The 20,114-nt window shown below is 42.7% G+C and overlaps 1 protein-coding gene across 3 annotated transcripts in view; it reads left to right on the top strand.

The window, feature by feature from the left end:
- The first annotated feature begins 3,121 nt into the window (after nt 1-3,121).
- Nucleotides 3,122-20,114, top strand: part of ZNF608 (zinc finger protein 608) — an 85,094-nt gene continuing 68,101 nt past the window's right edge. Inside the window, exons 1-2 of one of the 3 annotated variants that reach the window (XM_085041898.1) lie at nt 3,122-3,508; nt 6,566-7,612. In XM_085041898.1, coding sequence (XP_084898024.1) covers nt 6,728-7,612 — 885 coding nt within the window. In that variant the 5' untranslated portion in view covers nt 3,122-3,508; nt 6,566-6,727. Of the gene's footprint in view, nt 3,509-4,412; nt 5,609-6,565; nt 7,613-20,114 lie in introns of those variants that run through there. The other 2 variants (XM_085041900.1, XM_085041897.1) reach the window with 2 other exon arrangements.

Genomic DNA, 20,114 nt, shown 5'->3' with positions numbered 1-20,114 from the left:
AATTTATTGGTCTTCCTTCTGTCGTGTAAAATGCACAGGAATACAAAGTTGTGATTTAGTTTGGCGATCAGGTAGAAATTAAGGCGGGAAAGCCCCTAAATCACACAGCGGGCGCTGGCCACTTTCTGAAACACTGACGTTCTCAACCTGACAAGACAATGTGAGTTAAGCAGTCCTTTTGCAGCCGCTCATGGGAATTGGCTACTGCAGATGCACCCACGGGCCTGCGAGCAGTCTTGCTGTAATTTGTGCCACAGAAATGGATAAATGAAACCCTGCTTCGGTAACCATGCGGTACACTGGGCAGGCGCCTGCCCTTTAGTCATGCGCAAAAGCCAGGAGGGAAAGGGGCGAGACGGGAGACTCCCCTCCGAATTTTGTGATCTAAGGAGGTTTTTAAGGGTACTTTGCCCATCACTTGGCCTCTGTGGTTGGAGAAGTGGCTCTTCCACTGAGCATTGCTTTCAAAAATTAAAAGATGGTGCAAGGCAGATAAAGCAGAGGCATTTTTGCAATCTCTCCCAGTGACTGTTCCTTGGCTAGTTAACAGACCATCTATTCAGAAGCAATTTTCTTTGGGCTGAAATTATGTGCTGACCGTAGCAGATCACTTCCCATAATGCCCCCTCCCCCACCCAACGCTAAATACAAACCGTCTCCTCCTCACTGTATAATAATGTGAAAATGACTGTAATTTCGCAGACGAGAAGCAGCCCAAAGTGAAACGTGTCTAAACAGAGGTCGATACTGAAATATCAGGACCATTACCTAAATCTGAAAAATACATACTGTAAAGGAACAGGAATAGTGATCCACAACTAAGTAGATCAAAAGCCTGGTGTTGCTGGTCTTAAAATTTTGCTAACCTCTGAGTGATACCACCCAAGAACTACGCCGGGGAAACTGATTTTCGGTACCTTGTAACATTACGCATGCCCATTCCCCCACGAACTGCAAATGCTGGGCACAAGTGTCCCCTCCCTGGGTGGAGGCTGGCAGTGTCTCCAGCCGTCTCCGCTGCCACACCGGATGGGAAGCGGCCGCTCGCAGGCCCTCCTTGCGATTATCCCTGCCGAATCTGAAAGCCCGGGCGGGAGGGCAGGGATGTGTTCACTGTTCACACCTCAGCATTTCTTGTTTGTGCTAAACACATGCCATGACTTCTTTTTCCTCCTTCCTTCCCCTCCCCCTTCTCTCCCCCCCCCCCCCACCGCCCGCTTTGTAATGGCTTAAACATTTAATGTGATCAAGGGCCTCCTTGACAATGAACCTATCCCTGCTAATAAACCCTTCATTATCAGCCTCTGAAGGGGAAGTATTTTTACACAGGAGAAATGGAGTAGTCTCAAACCGGGCAGCCTCAAGGACTCCCAAGGGAGCCTGTGGTGGTGACCCCAATGCCCGCGGCGTGAGGCCAGAGGGGCAACAGGGAACCGGGGCTCACAGCACCTGGAGGGCAGCCCTTCCTCCCGGGGCCTCTGGTCACGGTGACCTGGTGGCCAAAGCGCAGTCGGGTGCCACACCACTGGCAGCTTTTACTCCTACACGTTTTGTTTCACCTTCTGCAAAGCCCCCGCAGCAAAGCCGGGTCTGGGGGTTTTGCTCCTCTGGTACCTCTGTACTAATCACCCCTTTGATGGGAAGCGTGCAACGCGGGGACGCTGAACGCGCGTGATTTGCTCAGCTGGATGAAATCCAAAGAGGTATTTTTTCACCCTGTCATGGGTGTGCAGGACATCGTAAATGCCACGCTTTGACTTCTTGCCGGAAATTTTGACTTGGGCAATGCGTGCGTTTGGCAAGAAAAACATCCCGTATCGATTTTCACAGGGAGATCAGTCCCAGCGAGATCAAGGGAAAAAGGGGGGGAAAAAAAGCGTAAAAGAGGGAAAAAAAAAAAAGAGTAGATCGTGCTTAAGGCTATGTAAAGGAACAGGGTGCTGCGGGGCCCCCCACCACCCGACCCCCCCGTGTCTGCGGGCGGCGGCCGCCGCCGTCCCCATCCCACCTCCGCCGTCCGCGAAGGGTTAAACGCAATTTAACGCAGTGGTGTAGCATAATGGCTCCCAACGTAAACAAAAGGAATGATTAAGGGGGATATTTTCGAGCTACACAAAGCCCGATAGGGAAGATTTGTGTTACTAATTCCTGTGAAAGGATGTTCACGTGGTAGTTATAGGGTCGCTGGCATTCACACTTCAGTGCGTGCGGCAGTAAATCAGCAGTCTGGAAACAAAAGGGTTATTTTCTGCTCCCCTTCCTTCCGAAAAAGAGAAGGAAAAAAAAAGAAAGAAGGGAAGAAAGAAAGAATAAAACCCGACCTGCCTAACTTAAGCCATATTGTAAAAAACGAACATGTAATAAAATACATGAGGAGCTGAAAAAAGTGAGTGCAAGAAAGAGGGCTGATCCGAGAGTGGAGCAGCGTCTCGGTGACCCCCAAGCAGAGGTGGGGGTGCTGCTCTACCCTGAACATCCCTTCAGCCCCATCCTCCAGACACTGTTTGCTTTTCTCCTCCACTAAGCACGAAAATAATCGCACATGTGTAACAGCAACCCTCTCTCGCTGGCTTCAAGCTGTTATAATTTTGAATGAGGGGGCATTTAAAAATTATGACTGAGATTCTAAATTGCCTCTTTGAAACCGGCACAGAAAAATCATTCATCATGGCTTCGAAAACTGCCTTGAAATTAAATTAAAACGAAATGAGGGAGTCTTCCTCCCGACGTGTGAGTCTTGGCAGAGCTACTCTCCACCTTGGTTTTCTATTTTTTTCCCCCCTCTCCTCCCCCTCTTTTTTTTTTTTTTTTTTTCCTTCCCCTCATTTCTTTTCCTCTCCCTAAGCCCTAAATGTTGTGTAGGATAATTGAAATGGGAAACACGATTTGTATGTGGCTGCAGCAAGGAGGCTGGGTGCAGGCTGCGGGCTGCAGAGCGAGGGTCTGTGCGTGAGAGGGAACAGCGTGTGAGAGCGAGGGTACAAAGCGCGGGTGTGCGCGGAGCAGGGGGTGTGAGCGGGTGCGTGTTTGTGTCTCTCGCCCTCGCCGGCAGGCAGCAGGAGCGGCGGGCCAATGGCAGCGCCCGGTTTCATAAAAGCTGGGTGCTGATTGGCCGGCAGCGAAAGGGCATCGCGAACAAAGAAAAGTCCCTCTCAGGTACCGCGCGGAGCGAGGCTCCCACTCCCCCGCCTCGGCCGCTGCCGTGGGGGCAGCGCCCCTGTCCCCTGTGCCTGTGTGTCAGCCTGGGAGGGGACAGACACACATGCCGGGTTTTCCTCCTCTGGCCCGTTTTTCTTTTTCTTTTATTTTGGTTTTTTTTTTTTTTTGGTTGTTTTAATTTGTTTCTAGAAAGAAAGGAAGGTTCATGATATCTGGTGCTCTCTTCCTCCAAACACAATAAATCTGTTGGAGACATTAGAATTTTTTTTTCCTAAAATAAAAAGCGGCTGCAACAAAAACACACTCAATGCAGTTAGAAGGAAAAGGTCAACTCGATCCAATACAGACCGTAAGTACGGTTGCGTGGTGTGTCTATAGCACTTAGAGGGGATTTTTTTTTTTCTCTGCAAACGGGAGTGTTAAGAGTTTTGGGAGTTGAGATAACTAGGGTTCCTGGGAATTTTTTTTTAAAAATCCCCTAAACAATCCGACGAACAGGGTGAGTTATTTGAGGGAACTAAGAGGGTGAAAAGCACTGTAGCCACACAAATCATACTTGACGGTGCACTTGGGGGGCGTTAAAGCGTAGTGCCTTTTTTGGGTTTTAGCTAACCCAGGGCGGGGGGAAGGGGGGGAATAAAAGTGACACCATTGCAGCCAAGCCTGCATCGTTCCCCCGCCCCCCTCGGCCCCGAGAGCACGGCGCTCGTTAGCAGGAGCGATGGGGCACCGACAGACCGGGAGGCACCTCGCCTGTCACACCGAGACACCAGAAACGCGAGGCTGGAGCTGGGGGGTGGGGCTGGGATCGTCCGTCCGTGGCTGACGGCTCGGCCGCTTCCAGCGCCGTCTCGTTGTCCCGGCCCCGAGGCGCGGGGAAGGGAGAGCCCCGAGGTAAACGCGCCCCCCGGGGAGGCGGCGGGGGGCTCGGCTCGGCGTTGCTGGGGGGCACCCCGGGGCTGAGGAGAGGCGGCGGGCCGGGGCCGGGGGCAGGGCGCGGCCCGCCCGCCGGGTGTGTTCGGGGCGGGCCGCGCTCCGCGCCCATCGCGGCGGCGGCCAATGGCGCCCGCCGGCCTCACGTGACGCGGGCGGGGGGAGCCGCCGCGCCTCCCCTCCCCCCGCCCTCCCGCCACCGGCAATTCATTACGGCTTTTAGCTTCCCATCGCCGGCTAATTAAAAATACTAAGCTGAAGCTCCGAGACCGTCTGACTTGGGCAGGGGGGGAGGGAGGGATAGGGGAGGGGGTGATAACGGTAGACTGCGAGGTTTGCTGAGACAATAAGGTGGGAGCGATCTGTCCTGACAAAAAGGTCGTCTGCTTTATCTCCTCGGACTCTAATTACTGAATTACTTACCGCATGACTGACTAGCCCAAGCTCACGGGTTTTTCGTTCTTATTTTTTTTTTGCCCCCCGAGACAGCAATTCGAAACTGATACGTGCGTGTGTTGGGGTTTTTTTTGGTTGGTTTTTTTTTTTCTTTTTAATTTCCATTTTTAAAAAGCGCTGATCTAAGGCTGGAGGGGGGAGGGACGGACGGACGGACGGGGACAGGCACTCCCCTCCCCGAAATCTTACCCCTGGGAAAATTCAGTTCGTTTGAGAGCACGCAGTCCTTGCTGCACTCCCACAAAATGTTTTGATAACCGGTTTATCAGATCAGTGATTCCCCCTCCCGCTCCTCCTCTTCCTCGCCCCCCCTCTTCCCCCTCCCCCCGCCTCCCCCGCCCGTTTCCCCTCAAGTTACTTCAAGAAATCAGATCTGTCAGGACGGGCGAAAAAAATGCCACTTCCCAACTAACAGGCGGAATCCAGCCCAGATTTTCAGTCCTTTCTTCTTCTTTTTTTCCTTCCTCCCTTTCACTAATTTATCCCGATGTTAGCACATTCTGTCTTGTAACACCCGGGCGCCTGTAGGTTTGTTTCATGGGATCATTACTTACTGATCGGGATGGCTCCCAGGTCTGGGGCTGAAGACGGAGTGTGAAGTTGGGGAAACATTTTTTTTTTCTTCTTTTCTATTTTTTGGTTTTTTTTTAGTATTCTGTGATGATTATTACCTCTCGGTGCTTATTCAGGAAAAGCAAACAAACAAAAATCTGGTCCTTGATGCTTCACTTCTGAATGTGAAATATTACCTCCCAGCTGGTAAAGTTGTGAGGCACAGCATTTTTTTTTCCTTTTTTTCTTTTTTCTTTTTTTTTTTTTTTCTCTTTAAGCAAGGACGAAAAAAACCTTAACAAACAAACAAAAAAAAAGGACTTCTGATCCGTGTGCCAAAGTAGGGGGAGATATGTTATTGACCGATTTATACTGGCTGAGATGATACTTGCTTTCTACTTCTTGATCACTTGCTCTTTAAGTAAAATGAGGCACAGAGTTGTTGCTGAGACGAGTGGGAACAGCATTTTGATTTGCTGGTTTAATTAAAAATGATAAAGGATTAAAGGTAAGCATTATGCATATATATGTATAAATATTTCGGCAGTCGACTGTAAAAGGGAGAGATCCCTTTAAAAATCGTTTTAACTAAGCTTTGTCAAACACACACTCATTTGCGGTCACTGAGGCCACCTTGGTGCAGATCACTTAAAGTGTATGTCTTAATCAGTTTCCTGTACAGTCAGTAATACTATATTTAACAGACCTAACAATTGTGTGACCTAGGAATACATTAGAGCTGCTTTTAGAACTGTTATCTTAAGAATAATGTTTTAAAGAAAAGAGAATTTTTATTTCTTCTCACCTTTTTGGTTTTTTTTTTAAGCTATGGACTTTAATATTTTCCAGTAAACATTGGTGTTTGTAGGTTGTTGTTTTTAACAGAAGGTGTATTGTGGCAGGGAAAATGAGGTTTCCCACTTCCCTTAGCACTCTCCTCCCCCATCCCCCAAGAGATTAAGTGGAAGGGGGTAAAAGATAATATAGGAGAGTCACAAAACTTCAAGGGTCTGGTTTAAAGCCACAAAATCCGTGGAATGCAGTGAAGAGTGAATCCATGTCCTTCCTTTTCTCCTTTTCATGCCTAGGTGGTGGTCCAAGGAGTTAGATTACAACATGTGCTCCAACAGCTAGGCACCACTTCAGTGACTGTATTTCCTGAGCTTTGTGGATTTAAATAATGTAGATAATATTTTTCTGTCTTTTTTTTTTTCTTTCTTTAATTTTTTTCTTCCTCTTTTTTATGGACTTGGCTTGTTAGGAGAGACTGTGGGTGTTGGTATACAACTAGATTAAAGGTGCTCATTGTAAAAACACCACAGCCTCTGCCTCTGGGTTAACAAACTTAAGAATGTGGCAATGGTGAATGTTTTTGCTCCCCCCTACCTTGTCCCCTCTTTATTGAGTGACGTTGTATTGTGGTAACACCCAGACAAGAAATACTTGACTTTTTCCCTCCTCACAGGACAACGTGGACGTGGAGTGCAGGTTGTGAGCCTAGACACACCTGGGGGAGGAAGACGAGAAGAGTTGAACTTAAGAGAGAGCCCAACGGAGATAAACGAATGTCCCCACATCTCCAAAGGAAAGTTCATCGGATTTTTACTCTAGAGATCTCATCTTCAGGATGTCATTGAACACTTCCACTGCAGGAAAAGGTGTGGATCCAAACGCAGTTGACACTTATGACAGTGGCGATGATTGGGAAATTGGTGTTGGGAATTTAATAATCGATTTGGACGCCGATTTGGAGAAGGACAGACAGAAATTTGAGATGAATAATTCTAATACCACCAGCAGCAGCAACACCAGCTCCAAGGATTGTGGGGGTCTGGCTTCCAGTGGGGCTAATGCTACCTCAGCCTTAGCTGATGGCCTAAAATTCGCTTCTGTTCAGTCCTCTGCTCCCCAGGGGAATTCCTCTCACAAAGAGACTAGCAAATCAAAAGTGAAAAGGAGTAAAACTTCTAAGGATGCTAATAAATCTCTGCCTTCTGCTGCCTTGTATGGGATTCCTGAGATCAGCAGTGCTGGCAAAAGGCAGGAAGTCCAAGGGCGCCCTGGAGAGGCAGCTGGCATGAATTCAGCACTGGGTCAAAGCATGAGCAGTAACCCAAACGGCAATAATAACAACACCAGCAACACCACCACCATTGCCTCTTGTGGGAAAAACAAAGAGGAGAAACCAGGTAAAGCCCCGGGCAGCAGAGGCTCCAAGCGGGATAAGGATGCAGGAAAATCCAGGAAGGACAAGCAGCATGACCTACAGCAGGGCCACCCCAATGGCAGCGGGGGTGGCAATAGCCAAATTCCCTCTGGGCACCTCTATGGCTTTGGGGCCAAGGGAGGCAGTGGTGGAAGCAGCAGCCCCTTCCACTGCACCTCCTCTGCTGTGGGGGAGGTGAGCAAAAGTACCCCGGATTCAGGGTTAATGGGAAACTCTATTTTGGTAAAGAAGGAAGAGGAGGAGGAGGAGAGCCACAGGCGAATCAAGAAATTGAAAACAGAAAAGGTAGGACAAAGCCCCTCTCCACCTCTTCTGTGTTTCCCCATGTCTGTAATAACTGTCCCGTGAGTGTCCCATGACTGTGTGTCTAGCTCCTCTGTCCTCTCTGCTGTGTATTTGTGACATGCATATGTTCTTCCTCTTTTCCTTTCAAGAAAACCCCCCAAAAAACAAAAAGACCAACCCAGAGACCTTTTACCTACACGGAAGACACCATGTTTCCAGTGTGCTGCTCTTCCTCGTGATTTGCTCTCCCTGTCGTCAGACCTGGAGAATGTTTGTTCGTTTGTTTTGTCTGTTCGTTTGTTTTGTCTGTTCGTTTTAATCGCACTTGCCCAGAAGGAGAAACACAGAGATGACCCTGACTGAGCTGTCCCCAGTTTTAGCGGAGAGCAGCAGTACCAGTGGCATGGCATGTGTTCGCAGGCTGGGGGTGCATAGCTCAGGCTCCAGGAGCAGCAGGTCTTGTATGTGCTGACTCTCTTCCACAACATCAGCAGCCATTCGTGGCCATTGCTCTCCTAAGTCTAAAGGACCCCCTCTCCCTTCTCTGACCCACTGCCTGGAGCTGAGGTTGTGCCGGGGAGAGGAAACAGGAGGTACCGGCAGAGACCTGGGCTCTGCCGTTGCACTTCGTGGAGATGAAGGATGCTTATCGTGCCAGGGGCTCCCGTGGCACTGTAGCCCAGAGGCCCCAGAAGCTGGTGTAGCAGCTGGGAGGAAGGAGCCAGCAGACAGGCAGTGCCTCTTCTCTTCCTGGAAAAACGATGCTGGGAGGAGGGAAATGCACCTTGTGCTGAGAAATGTGTGTTGAAAACAGCTTTTGGAACAGAGGGGAGCAGTTTGTCTCCTGTCTGGGGGAGTTTTCCTCTCTGAGCCACACTGGATTTGAACTGCTTGTTTGTTGAGTGGTTGAAATGTATGAAAGAAATCAGACAGGGCTGTGTGGTTTTATTCCTTTCATTATATTACGAAGCGTGCTTTCTGTATGAGTAGATGGCCACTACTCTATTCTTTGGGAAGGGTGGAGGGAGAGCTTGTTGTCTTTTGTCAGCTGCTGGTTCAAGGATGTTCTGGTGTTGGTGGGAGTTCTGTCCCTAGGGCAGAAGGCATCTTCTGGGGGACTGGAGGGCGAATGTTGGCCCAGGATTACAAGTACGATAAATTCTACAGGTTGTTAAACAAAGACAATCTGCTCTGCCTGGAAAGTAAAGCAAACCAACACACTCCAAATGAACAGTCTCAGGGTGTTAGATTGTTACTGTATTGTCAGATGTTGGTCTTAAATTAGCTGCTTTTACAACTTCCCTGAGTGAATGCTTGGCAATGGGGAAACTTTCGGGTCGGCGTTAACTGTATGGTCTGCAAGTGTCTGGGAGGGCTGAAGATTTCTGGGGGGGGGGGGGGGAGTTATGTCTTTTTATGACTGGTTACCAGGTTTTTGTATTTCAGTGGTGAAGTTTTTGTAGTCGACTAGAGGATTAGATTTGGGTGTTCGTGATACCAGATCTTTCTTAGTACGGGAAGATAATTTCAAGGGATTCTGTTCAAGGCAAGGAACAAATTAAATTTCATATTGTATGCATGCATATTATTGCTTTTAAGATAGCATATCTATGGATGAATTTGAATGAGCCTTATGACCTTGTCTAAATGCAGATGAGAAAACCAGATTGCTGTGTAATTCATGTGTATATGTTTGCACTTTGATTTATGAAAAGTGCTGTTCACGGCAGAAAGGTGTCCAAAAATCTCATGGTCTCTTTATTAACTTAGTACAGTAGGCATTTACTTCTGTTGCCAATAGTCTTCAAATTGCAGTTCTCTAATCTGTTTTAACTATCTAGATAAATTGCCCTAATCCGGTCTTCACAATGGCTGTGGTTAAAGAGTCAGAGCCATTTGATTGGATTCAGTGGCTGCCTGGAATGTGGGAGGTACTGCCCTTTTGCAACCCCCTTAGCCTTTTAATCTCTCAGCCAAATGTTCACATTCAACAATTTTGTTTAGCTGGCAATCTGAACATTTCAGTATCTCAAAGGCTGCTGCCATGGCAACAGAGACTAGAGGGTGGTGTGGTTTCTCCCGTTTTTGTGTTCTTTCAACTCTAGTCACACAGGAAATTGTATGAAGAATCCATATACGTACGAGCAATCTTATGTGCAATGTAAATGGGATGGTATGCAAATTCAGAGCAAACATGTATGGAGGAGTTCAGCGTCGGTGGCACACTGTGTGTGTTGTAGATGTCGCTCCACGAGGAGGTCTGGAGCTTGCATTTCCAGCAACAGCCGCTGCTGTTGGCACACACCGACTTTAATACAGGCTTTGCACATCACAGTCGTGCAGCCTTGGCCATTGTCTGGCACAATGGTGTGCTTGCTTGCTGTCTTAAGTAATGTCCCTTAGCGTTTTCTTAGCCAAGAATGTTCCCTTTTAGAGGAACAATAACAATAATGTAGCTTTTTGCTGATAATGGCTGATACTTTTAAGTCCAGCCAGTGGCAACTGGTAACACTCGAGGGTTTTATGTTTGTTCTGGCTTTTTTTTTTTTTTTTTTCCCCAAATGATTAATAGTCACTGAAAGAATTCTTTAAAGGTTTTAGATTCCTGAGCTGTTATTCCTTTGACTGTTTATACACTAGAACATATATGCTGTACTTGCATAAAGCAAGTATCTGTAGGTAAATACAGATATTTGTATCTGTAGATAAATACATAATTTTCAGCCTGCATGTTGAAATCACCGTTCAGTTATTTTACTGTTGTGCAAGACATGCCTCATGAATTTTGAAGTTTCCTCTTAGAATCAAATGAGTTCCTGACTGCTGATGCAAAATCTACATGTCTTTATATGTGGTGTGGAATATAATACTGCATTTGTTTACTATCTGTGAAGAGCTTGGAGCAGATTCTCAGGAGTTGTAGTCACTGTTTAGCTTTCACAGCATGTTTCATTTCTATTTTTAGTCTATTTATTGTGTTTCCTTGCTGCAGAAAGTCGTGTAAAACATGATAAATTGGATCTTATGGAGTCTAATTAAATCAATGACTGTGTTCTGCTGGCTCTTTTATGCAAAAACCGCAAGAATGTTGTAAAAGTCGCCACTCCCCTAATATGTGTATAAAGTCAAAGTATGCTATAATTCTAAGATGTTTGAGCTATATTCGTGCTGTCTGTTTTGTGGCTAAGCCACCAGTGACATGTCTGAATAAGTAGCTTTGACAGGTAGGCTAACCACTCCTAAGATTTTTGGTGTTAAAACCTGTCTCCATTTTCCATTTCTCATCCATACCATTTTTAGCACAGTTACTGTCTGTTTGTCAGCATGAGCTCTTCATCTGTTTCAGCTGAGTTTTTTGTATTTTTAACAGCTGTTGCATTGAAAAGTGTTCAGAATAGCTACAAAATTTGCTTTGTGTGCATTGTGAGGAGATTTTGGTATTCAGTCAGTCACAATTTGCTCTGAGATATGGGAAAACTGTATTTGGTATGTGAAAATCAGCATGTTTACATGAAATTAATGCAGAAGATACAAAGCTGTAATCAGAGGGGTTTTAGTTACAGTTCTAAATGTATTGGTCTAGTGATACTCCAGGATTGAATTTTTCTTCCTTTTTTTAGCTTAGTGCTTCTCATTAAGGCTGCATTTCACATTTGAAAGTTGTCTTCAGCAAATTAACATGTTGGCTGGTATTATTTATTTTATCTTCACTTTTTTTGTTGTGTTTTAGTGTTAGCATTTGAGAGTGTTTTGTATGCCATCAGGAATCTGGGTGAATTTCACCTATTGATGTAGATAATTTAAGTACATGCTTTGATTAATGATGTTATGGAGATATGCTCTTCATGTACTTTTCTTGCCGGCCTTGTGTGTAGTTTATTCACTGTGAAATAAAAGGGCAGGGAGGTCACTTGCTGTAATTAAAGAACAAAGTCTATTGTTGTTTGACAGCAAACTGTTTTGAAAGCCACATAAGGGATTTAGCTGTTAAAAACACTGATAAGTATGGATGTCTAACAATAAGCACAGCTCAAGGTTCTTAAAGTTCTGTAGTGCTGTCTAGTAGTGTGACGGTGCTTTTTGAGCTGGGTGAAGAGGTGTTGCCCTTTGGCCGAGGAAAGCTTTCCGTGTGAACCTGCTGACCTCTGCCAATATGTATGACCAGATCTGCTATTGAATTCCTGTGCAAAGCAAGAGTTAGTGTAGCACAATGGAGGCTGGTCTAGAACATCTGTCAAATAAAGTGGGGAAGCTGATAACTATACTCGGAACTACTGGAAAAATATTTCACTTTGGGCATTGGTAATTTTACAATTTTAATAACTTCATAAATACCCAGTAAAAAGGAAAGGATTGATTGTCCAGATGTCACGAGGTTAACCATGTTCTCCATGTTAAAGGGCTTTCCTGCAAGACTGTTTTAATTATAGCTATATAAAGACTTGTTTTTCCAAAGTAGCATTTTATAGTCCAATAAATGAAATGTATGTTAAAAGTGCTAAGCAAAATCTCCTGTAACCATAGAGGTGTTCAATAACCAGATTCAAGTAACGTGGAAAGTACCATCTGTTTCTAGTTTTCAGCATAAGCCCAGGAATTGAATAGCTGAGATTTGCTTGTATTTTTCCGACTCTCTTTCTTTTTTTAATTATTATTATCATTATTTTGGAAAGTTCACCTGGCACTTTATAGAAGCTTTCTGAAATGCAATAATACAAGAGAGACTGTGAAAACACATGTTCGTACATACAGTTAACCAGTTCCACTTTCATTTAAAGAGATTTCCAGAAGCTCAGTCATTGAAGAATTTATAATAGTGACTCACCTCCTGCAGGCAAACACAATAAGGGTCAGTTCTTCAAAGGTCTTGCTATTGAGGTAGAACCTGATTTACTCTGTCTTTCCCTACGAAGTAAAAGGAAGGGAAAAAAAACCCCACAACCTGCCCCCCTGCAGCAACAACAACCAAAAAAATTCACACCAACCTCTCAAAGGATAACTTTAGCAAGCTCTTATCAGGCACCTAATTGCATGTGATAAACCCATTTACTAAAATTTTCCATGAAGACTTCACTGCTGTTCAGAGAAGTGTTCTAGAATTGTTGATAGGGAGAAAATCACTCTTTTAAAGATAACTTGTTCTAAAATGTTAGGCAGTGAGATTCTTGGCTGCAGCTTATGAGCCCTGGATAAAACGCCATCCGGCCTTTGTTTGAGATCTTTTACTGAAGCTAATGACTGGTCTTGTGCCGCCCTGAGATAAATGACGTTATCTCTGAGTGGTCTGACAGGAAACAGACATGTTAATGGTGAAGCTGCGGGGAGGATCTGCTGTAGTTCTGACAGAAGAGTAAAGCTTGGACCCCTTGTTGTGATCATTAATGCAGAATGCATTCCTTCATAATTGGAAAGCTATTTTATCGACAACAACGTAAATCATAAATCTGAAATGTGCAGGGTTTTTTGCATGCTAAAACTGGTGCCTTTTTGGTTTTTTTCCCCCGGATGAGAAATGGGTTATCTCCATAGTACAGACATTAGTGAGTGAGCCCGGGGTCTGCTTTCTGTTAACTGGACACATCCTTTGCACGTTGAATGCAGGTTCCCCTTTATGTGCCCTGTGTTATCCGTGCAATTTGCATTTCTAAAAGAATAAAAAAGCCCCTGTGTTTCTTCACATCTTACAGTGTTATTGATACATGTGACACTGAGCACGTTTTATGAGCATCATCAGGGGAGTCATTGCAGAAATACCAACATTTTAGCTATCTTCACCTTTATTTCCATTATGGATAAGAACATATATATATTTTGGATTTCTCTCACCTACCCTTGAAAAAGGTTAGACTGCTTGTGCAGCAGGTTAGGCAGCTTTGTGTTACTGCAACGTGGTCTGTATTTCTCAAATGCAGAATTCAATTTTGGCATGTGGCATTTTCCAGATGGGTTCCATGGTATACAGTGGGAATTGCTGAATATAACCAAGTTTTAGATTCTACCATGGTCTGAGCTAAGATCCTTTGTACCAATGATCCAACAGCCAGGTTACTATTTTTATAATAAGCTTAGCCTTTTACCAGCTTTATATTGTCCCTGTATGATGTTCTAATGCACATGGTGATATATCACTATGTTCCCTGAATCGCTGGAGAGATTGTCTGACTTCTTCATTGGGCTTCAGTTTTTACAGCAGAAATACATCCTCCCCTGAGTCCTCAGACAGGGTCACACCTGTGGATGCAGTGGCTTCAGTTGAAGGGCTGGCCATATTTTTTGCTAAAAACTAGTGTTTGTTTTAGTGTGTTTACATATCAAACAGTTATTTTTATTTCTTAACAATCACAAAATATATATGGATATGCTAGAAGAAAAATCAGTACATAATGTTTTCTGTTGGGTGAAAAAGAGCAAAACAGTTTTCATGAAAATTTCTGACGATGACATAGTTGCAAAAAGTTAATACCTTTTTAAAAATTTATGTATATATATTTTCTATTTCATAAACCTTTTTCTTTTTCTCTTTTTTTGTACCAGTGTTTCTGCCCAGTGCCACTCTTTTTCCATGCAGCCTTTCACCAAAGTGAACAATAACACAATGTATTGGTTTTTAATTTGCTTAAAAATATGTTTGAAATGTGATCATTTTAATAAAGATAATTACCAGTAGTTATAGCAGGACTTGAGGGGTTTTCTTAAATGAGATTTTAAATCAGGATATTTTGAAAATTATTACATTCTTGATTTAATATCACAATTTACTGAAGGCAACGAGTAGCCATTTGGGCAAAGAGGAAGGTCAGATAATGACTTCTGGATGTGCTGTAGGCTTTCAGTAAGCTTTCTCTGTTGCACTTTCTCTTTTAACTCTTACAAAATGGTCTTGGCAATTGGAACAAAGCCTTTACATTTGAATGAAGAGTTGTAAAACTATTCAGAGCAACTTGACTGACAAGCAAGTTCTTTGTAATTTCTTTTTTCTTTTTTGAAAAAGCTGAGAGAAATATCAAGGAGTGGGAATAGGTAGTTTGCTCTGACACCCCATGTACATGTACACGTCCATAATATATGTGCTTATATATATATAAGACTACTTGATTAAACAACTTAAGTTTTTTAGAATTCACGTGTGTATATACAGGTTCTCCAGCTCTAAGGGTCACTGTAGTGTTGATTAAATTTTCTGAAATCTTAAGCCAACACTGCAAGTTAGAAAGTTGCATTTAGTGACAGAGATTTATAGTATGTCTCCTTCTGTAGTAAATTGACAAATACTGCTAAATCTCAAGGTGAAAGGATCAACTTCTCTAACTTCTGCCTGTAACATCTACTGGGAATTAAATGTGAAGCTCTTTGTTTCACTATTTTTGAAGTGAAATTGTATTATGTTCAGTTGTATGTCCTTTATGAGAAATCTTCATCACCTGATCTTCAGAAAAAAACCCCAAACAAACCAAACATTTGGTTCCCTTATTTTCTTACAGACTTTGAGTCTTCCTAGCCTAAATCTCACTCTGGTGCACAAATGCACCTTGACTGGGGTGTTTGTCTCCAGAGGAACTCCACCAAATCATAAGGGAAGGAAAATGACCTCACGAGGATGTTTGAAACATATGCCGACAATGGCATGTGAATGTAGTTTTTGCAGTCAAAAGAGCAAACTTAAATCTATTGATTGTGGTTACTCAGTGTTTTCAAAACACTAGCGTTCTAGCTGTTGAATTGTCTTGTCATGTTAACCAAGAAGCAGATGGCATAACACCACAGAAGTGTATTTTTACTTAAAGAAACTTCAGAGGTTTTGATGTGTTTTCTTTTCCTCTTATTTCCCCGATGGCTTCTTTTTATTGAAGAGTAACATGAGGAGACCTGGTAGCAATTTTATTGCTTTCCCATAACAGTTTGAAATAATAGGTTGGTCTTTGGTTGCCAGTCAAATTTCTACCAGTCAGCTTGATTCTGTTTTTCATCATGTGGCAGTGGAATATAAAAAGTAGATGTTTGTAGTTTACCCTCAGAAACTGGCTGTTTTTTCCATGCTTCAATTAGCAACAGAAGACTAAGCTCCAACTGGTCACACTTTCGTAAACTCGGAGGGCTTGCTTTCTTCATTCTGATAAAAGAAAGGACCAAGTTTAGACTCTGTTTCCCAGGAAATTTTGAGGCACATCTGGCCTCTTTAACTGTGTTCACTAGACAGTTTGATTTTGCACACATTTAGTCATTTGCATTATCCATTGAATTAATTCAGGGGTTTTGTTAAGCCCATCCCCCCTGTAACACAAGTTCATGCTATTCAAATGCCACCTTTATTGATGAATTTCAGTGATGCTGTGCTGAACTATGGTAGAAATAGGTCTGTGGGTACCATGGTTGCTTGTTACGTAAGCACAGCTTTCATAGTTTTCACCACTTCCCTCAACCAGTAAGAGTGAAAAGCAACCTGTAATCTCCTTTCTCATAGTGTGCAGGGCCAGACCAAATTATTTTTGGATTTCCTGTCACCTCCTTGGCTGATTTCTGTGGATGGCTTATGTTAAAAGCAACAATAATGTTTGAATTGGAAGGGTTTGGCCTTTGGGTTTTCATTCTTCATGGAGAGCTGTTTATTTGAGTGTGGTTCGCCACACTACACGGATAGTACTATCAAATCTGTGCTTTATTATAGGCTTGTAGCAGTGAAGTAATGGCAGTATTTGCATGTTTCAGAGTTTCATGTTCTTGCCAATTCTTTTTGAAGGAGGGAAATGAAACTAGATCTGTATTTCTTTAATGAAAGGTAATAGAAGCAAATACAGTTAGAAATGGGCCTCATTACTTCATTGAACTTTGTTTTGCTGGTAGGAATTTAAAATCTGATTTAGTAAACGTTGAGGGATTTGTTTAGTTAGCTTGCACTGACTACAAGGATCTAATATTCCAGAAGTATTTATGGATATAATGAACACATTTGACATATAGTTTTAAAGGTTAGTTTTTGCCCTGGGTTTAATGTTAGGCACTATATGTTATATTGCACTGGAGTTCTGGAATTTGAAGGGAAAATACTGCTGCACTTTGAGAACAATGAAGGTAGTTGTTCCACACCCAGTGTTACTGAAAACCTAAATTGATGTTTTTGCCCACTTCAGCCAATAGTAAGGTGCAATATTATGTAACAGTCGCTGTTTAAGGACAGGGTTCTGTACAGATATGTGCACACGTATGTGTGTGTACGTATATCAATATAGATATTCACATATATATTCATACACACACACACACACACGTACATACACAAGAAAAAAAGAGCTGCTACTGTTTTATAAATACAGCAACTTAGTTTTGGCTAATAGTTTTATTTACATTTCATGTCCAGATCTTTTAACAGTCTTTCCTGTGATGCTGCAATGGATGCCAAACACTGAAGGAGAAAGCTAGCAGCTGTTTCCATTACAGCATTGGTACATTAGCCTCTGCACTTTATTTTCATTTTGTAATCTCCTTCAACCTTTCCTAATCACCCCCTAAAAGGGCTTTTCCCCTTCTGCCTCTGATTTATCTGTCTGCAGGGTTCTGTGTTTTTTTAGCTTTAAAAATGTAAAATCTGTGTTTTGGTTTGTTTTTTTTCCCCTAAAAGCTTAATGCTTTGACTCTTACTCACACTGAGCAAGGGCTTACTGTCCTTTCTCTACTCAAGTAAGTAGTTCCTTGCGTTATGTTTGTGTAAGCTCTTACTTGAGATGAGTCCAGGTTGCAAAACAGGACCCACTATGACCAATTTGATTATTCTTGTAACAACTTGAGCCACTGTATGGTTTATAGGGTTTTTTGCACGCTACCTGAATAGTGTTTTGTTCATTCTTGCTCTTTCCTTCACCATCTCTCTGAAAATAATTGTTTCATGGCTGTATGCTCGTATTGCTGAGATATGACTGAAAACTGCATGCAGTACAGTGAAGCACATTCATTTTCATCTAGTACCCGTTTATTGCCTTGAGCACTGTAAATCTGTCAGCTCTTCACGATGCTTTCACCTCTTTCTTCATTTGCTCCAGCTTCTAGTTTGACAATGTTCCCCTGAGGCAGAATTCTAATCTGCTTCCAATTAGTTGCAAAATGTGACTCAAATTTCCACATTATGGCTGCTGTTTTACTTGCACGCACACATCTAGAAACAAATTAATGCTCTTGAATATTTATTTTTGAGCCTTCAGATTTACTCTAGGTGGAAAAGTTGCCAACTACATTCAAGCTACATCCAAGATTTCTATTTTTTCTCAGACTGAAATATTTCTTAAAGGTTTAAAATGCCTATTACTTTTAATTTTCGCAAACCCCTTTCAGCTGGTTGGTAATTATTGAGGGTTCATTGTATCGTGATAAATTAAACAAGTTAACAATAAACGTAATTAGTGGTTAAATCTGGATGTGATTGCTGTGTCAGTTCAGGATAAGAACCACTTCATTTCTACGGGGTTGGCACATTTTTGGAGCCTTTAAGTGGTTTTTCAGGACAAACATACTCACCTGACACCTGTCTGACTGCTACCCTATTATCTGCAACTTCAGAAGTTGTCATTTGGCTGGGGGAAGGGAAGGAGACTCATTTGATCTCTGGTGAGTCTTAATAGGTACAGCTAATTAAAATCTTTTTGTGTGTCCTTTTGTATGGATCTGTGCTTGTGTGTACATCCATATACATGAGTGCATACGTGTACCTTTAAAATATGGTATCTAAACTAAGTTTCCAAGGTTTTCCTGTACTGTTCATCCTATGAGTAGCTGTAATAGGAATATGTTTTATTCACCAGGGAAGAAGTGAGATTTTGAGTGCAAAGTGTGGAAATCAGGACTAAAACACAGAGGAGAGGACTGGAATCTAATGGGAGTCTGAACTTCACTCCTTATTCAGGCAAAACTTATCATCAGAGGCTCCGTGACAATTCTGCTCCATTGCCCAGCCACCTCTAATGCCTTATGTCTGTAGTTGCCTATATAGAGAAACACAAGTATTTAATTCAAATACACCAGTAGCTAAACTTGTAGGTGAAAATCTTTAGTGGAGATTAGCACTCTAAAGCCTGGCAGATTGATGTCAGCAGCCGTAATAGACTTTAAATAGGCTTGCAGAACTTCATTGGAAGTATATTGCTGAAATTGAAATGGCTAAGTGCCTGTCATTTCTAAATGAGATTTACACCTCTAAATTTATCTTTCCATTTACAAAACTTTACTAATTTAACATATTAAGTGTTAAAAACACATAGACATGCTTTTTTTAAAAAAAAAAAGTTTAATTGTCTTTACTGTCTTGTATTGAGGTGGTAGCCTGCTAATCCTTTGTTGTATGTATAAACATCTGTGTGAAGACAAATATACACATGCTGTGTTCTGGTTTTAATCCTCAAGAACTTATTTTCGAGCAAGAACAAAAATGTAAAAATAGAGATAAATAAAAATTATCTCAATGTTTTTATTTTCTCTTGAGTCTTGAGTGACTTTTAACTGCAGAGATGAAAAAGCTAACATGTTATTTATTTCTCTTTCACTTACTCTAGTAGACTCCTGTGATTCACAACATCGCTCTATAAAGAAACAATATTTGCAAACATTGTGACATGCTGCAGTAGCATGGCATTTTTTTCCTCATACAACATTGAAGTATTTGAGGTTCAGCTTTGTAGCCATGGTGAATCACGGTTCCTGTGACTGTCAGTTGATGATAAAAAAGTATAGAGTCAAAATTTGGATGAAATGCACGTAGTTTTAGCTTACGATAACTGACTTAAAGACATGCAGAGCGAATAACCAGGTCGGTACTTAAAAAACTACCCCCACACATCCACAGGTATGTGAACACACATAAAAACATGCAACCACATGTTATTAATATTTCAGGCAAAACCCACGGTGCTTCAGAGAAGCATTAAGTGCTTTGGTTGATAGCTTATAGTTTTATAAACTCTAAATGAGCTTATTGCCTTTTAACCAGCAGTAAATAATAGAAGAACCTATGAGCCTCCACATTGGACAGCAGCCAAGCAGCCAAAGAAAGAGAGGGGGCTAAAAAAAAAGGAAGTGAATGGCTTAATTGTAGAGCAAATCATTTGTTTACAGATTAAGACCTATTTGGTAGCTAAATCCTATGGACAAGGAGGTGAAAGAATGAGGCACTAAGGTACAGGAAATGAGCTTTAAATTTTGTGCCTAAGTCCTGCTATTTTTGCCTCTTCCTAAAGCAGAGGAGGCAAGGAAAAATCAATTGTTTAACAGCAAAGACTGCTGAACAAACTGCACATATTAAGTAGGAACAAAAGGGTGGGACAAGGGAAGTGTTGGTGCACTTTCGTGCTGACAGGAACCTGACAACTGGAGCTGCTTCCAGCTAAGGGGCACCAGTCTGTGGCAAGAAAAGCTGCCCTACTTTGTTTTCCTTCTGAATGGGGTGGTGGAGAAATGCTTCTGTTAATTTGAGCAAACATAATACATTTTCTTGAACCTCTCTCCCCAATATGCTGCTTGG

This window comes from Lichenostomus cassidix, chromosome Z (genome assembly GCF_008360975.1).
Source record: "Lichenostomus cassidix isolate B80296 chromosome Z, HeHo_3.0, whole genome shotgun sequence".
Taxonomy (NCBI): domain Eukaryota; kingdom Metazoa; phylum Chordata; class Aves; order Passeriformes; family Meliphagidae; genus Lichenostomus; species Lichenostomus cassidix.
The sequence above is the reverse complement of the archived record's forward strand: the minus strand, read 5'-3'. Positions and strand labels throughout refer to the sequence as shown.